The sequence below is a fragment of the Antrostomus carolinensis genome, unplaced genomic scaffold, assembly GCF_000700745.2.
Source record: "Antrostomus carolinensis isolate BGI_N321 unplaced genomic scaffold, ASM70074v2 scaffold4589, whole genome shotgun sequence".
Classification (NCBI taxonomy): Eukaryota; Metazoa; Chordata; class Aves; order Caprimulgiformes; family Caprimulgidae; genus Antrostomus; species Antrostomus carolinensis.
The window spans coordinates 91,767-94,491 of record NW_010336325.1 but is presented as its reverse complement, the minus strand read 5'-3'; the positions used below and the strand labels follow the sequence as shown (position 1 = coordinate 94,491).

The following is a 2,725-nucleotide window of genomic DNA, read 5'->3' as shown; positions in this document are numbered from 1 at the left end:
TTGCAAACACATTACATTTTTATTAAAAAAAATGTTTAAAAAGCTTATGTTAGCCATTAAATGAGTGATGAAAATGAAATACCAGATCCTAGTTACAGTCATGACAAAAAAGATTATGTCCCCACCTATTCACCCACTAATTCTTTTAAGATTTTCAGTACAATAGTCTATCAATACAGTTAAATTTATAACAAGATTTGACAAAATACAGTATTAGTTATAGAATATAAATAGTGAAAAACACAGCAAGCCATATAAATATGTTTAAAGATACATTAATTAAAAAAATTACAATGCTAATTTAAAATGGAAGATTGAATAGAATTACATAGTAACTAGATAAGCAATATTTTTCTTGTGCAGCAATGGTGGCCAAAAAGAGCTAAATTCGGTTAGTGAAATTCTGCCTTGTAGCCAGTACTACACATCCTACTTTAAATGCCAGTGTACAATTTTCTGCCTTGATGTGAACATGTCATTACTATGTCTTTCCATACTGAATGTGTGGTATATGTAAACTATTTTTTAAAATATTTTATTAAGAGATTCTCATTATTTCAATGGAAGCAGACACAGCTCTAAAACTGTAATCTTCCAGTCTCCAAAATCCTTCTGCGTGAAATGTGCTAATGGTGTTACATTCTATGTTCTGATTTTATTCTGCATGTTCTGCATGATGATTTGAAATGTGAGACTGTCAGCAATTAATCTGTTCCTTCCAATTGGTATCCCAAAGCCACATCATACCTTAGCACCTTCTTTTCCTGCAGCACCTGGAAGCCCTTGTTCACCTGGTGGGCCAGGAGGACCTGGGTGACCTCTTTCACCAATTGGGCCAGTCTCACCAGTGGGACCCTAAGCACAAAAGTAGAAGTTCAGTCACCTCAAGGTATTTAATGTCTTGGGAGAGGGTGGGGGTGGGAAGAAGCAGATACTTAATATCCAGCTGTTACAAGTATCTGTTACAAAACAGTATTGCCGTTGGTTAGCACCTTTGCTCCAGGCAAAGCTGACTTACAAAATATCTTTGTCCTATAAAATAAATCTTGTGTTGCATTCTGCCTGCAGGCACCCCTGTACAGCTTCCAGAGTGAAATCCTGACCTTGCTCTTTAAGCAATGAAGCTTTAAAATACAGTGTGTACACACATATGGGAGGAGGTTACAAAAAGGACATCGGAGGGAAATCCATGTACTATGCTTGTCTTGAAACACTGTCTGTACTATTGTTTTTCTGAATAAAATGAATTGGAAGGTTGGAAAGTTGAAAGATATCTCTTCAGATTCACTAGCAGAAATTTTTTTTCTGAGGGAATTACCTTAAAAAGCTCATGCAATCCAAAAGCTTGATTTTGTTGCAAATAAGTAGGATTAGATCAAATGAAATTTTCATAGTGAATGTCTCCACAATCTAAAAGTGACTGAAGTTTGGCCTCCAACAAAAAAGTCACATGTTGTATTGTTCTTTCCAAACTGTTTTATGGTCTCTACCGTGACTTCTGTAATACGTCAACTTCATAATCACATGAAGAAAACACACAAAAAAGGAAGTGGAGAGATAACCCCAGTATTTGCATATTTTGTGGAATCACTAATGATTACTAAGTACAGCTTGCTAAAATTTTTGTGCATAATTTGTTACAAAACTTAATATAACCATTATTGTGGTCTTTTTAATACAACAAAAGCAATTGCCTTAGCCATAATATAACCATTAAAAATTGGTCTTATGAAGTTAACTATGAAATTAAATTATGTACCTGAGGGCCAACAACACCACCAGGACCAGGCGGACCAGTTTTTCCTTGAAAACCCTGTGAAATAATTATAGCATGCTATGTTACCCAGGACAAGATATAGAAGAGCAAACGTCCTATCTTTGCTGAAAAGGAGAAAGAGAAATTCCATGTCATACATTCCTTCTCTTCAGGAAATGTAAATGAGAAATTCTTTCCTGTGTATACTTAGAAGTGAAATACAGATTAATCTTTCTTATGTCCATCAGTTCCAATCCCTCTGAGATGGTACAGCAGTAAAAGTTCCAGTCAATTTTACATATCTCTCTAGGTGAACTTGATTAGGTGAGTCTGAATGCCTAAGTGATGCAGCTAAAAGACAGATGAAAGTATATTTTTACATATATATTTTATGAATCATGAAGCTGGATATACAAATGTTTTTTAAAGAAAGACACAGATGGTGGCTTAAGTTGGAGGGGTGTTAAAGTGGAGCTTAGACAGAAAGAAAATGAAAAGAAATAGAGATCCAGGGAAGATGAAGTTATATAGGGATGGTAAAAAAGGTAGCATGAGTGCCACAAAAAGAATTAAGTTAACAAGGAGCTGATGATGACAAAAAATGGGAAGCAGAGAATAGAAAGGAAATTGTTTTGGGACAGTTTTTCAGAACACTGGCAAATTTTACAGAATTTTCATTTTCTAATCAGTGCCCCCAGAATTCTATCCAAAATTAGTCAATAAGCTGAATGACAACCTCATTTTGTAGTAGTGCTGTTTAACATATCCTTGAAATGTGCTAAATTATTTCTTTCAAATATTGAAAGTGTGTTGCTGCATAAAGTTAGGAGAGTGCATTCAGTGTTGTATCATATCTAGGGTTCCACATAATACCCCCTGCCTAACAGCCTCTATCTACCTCCTACTCTGCTCACCTGTGTGAAAACAAAGGTGTCATCTGGCCTGTAGTTCTTATAAATGTTGGGCCCT

At 35.3% G+C, this 2,725-nt stretch overlaps 1 protein-coding gene across 1 annotated transcript in view; it reads right to left on the bottom strand.

Annotated features, from left to right (window-relative positions):
- The window catches only part of COL11A1 (collagen type XI alpha 1 chain), a gene marked incomplete at its 5' end in the record, with an annotated part of 131,970 nt that overhangs the window by 49,156 nt on the left and 80,089 nt on the right, over nucleotides 1-2,725 (bottom strand). Inside the window, 3 exons of the mRNA XM_029086685.1 lie at nucleotides 1-4; nucleotides 747-855; nucleotides 1,760-1,813. The exon at nucleotides 1-4 is cut by the window's left edge and continues 85 nt beyond it. Coding sequence (XP_028942518.1) covers nucleotides 1-4; nucleotides 747-855; nucleotides 1,760-1,813 — 167 coding nt within the window. The remainder of the gene's footprint in view (nucleotides 5-746; nucleotides 856-1,759; nucleotides 1,814-2,725) is intronic.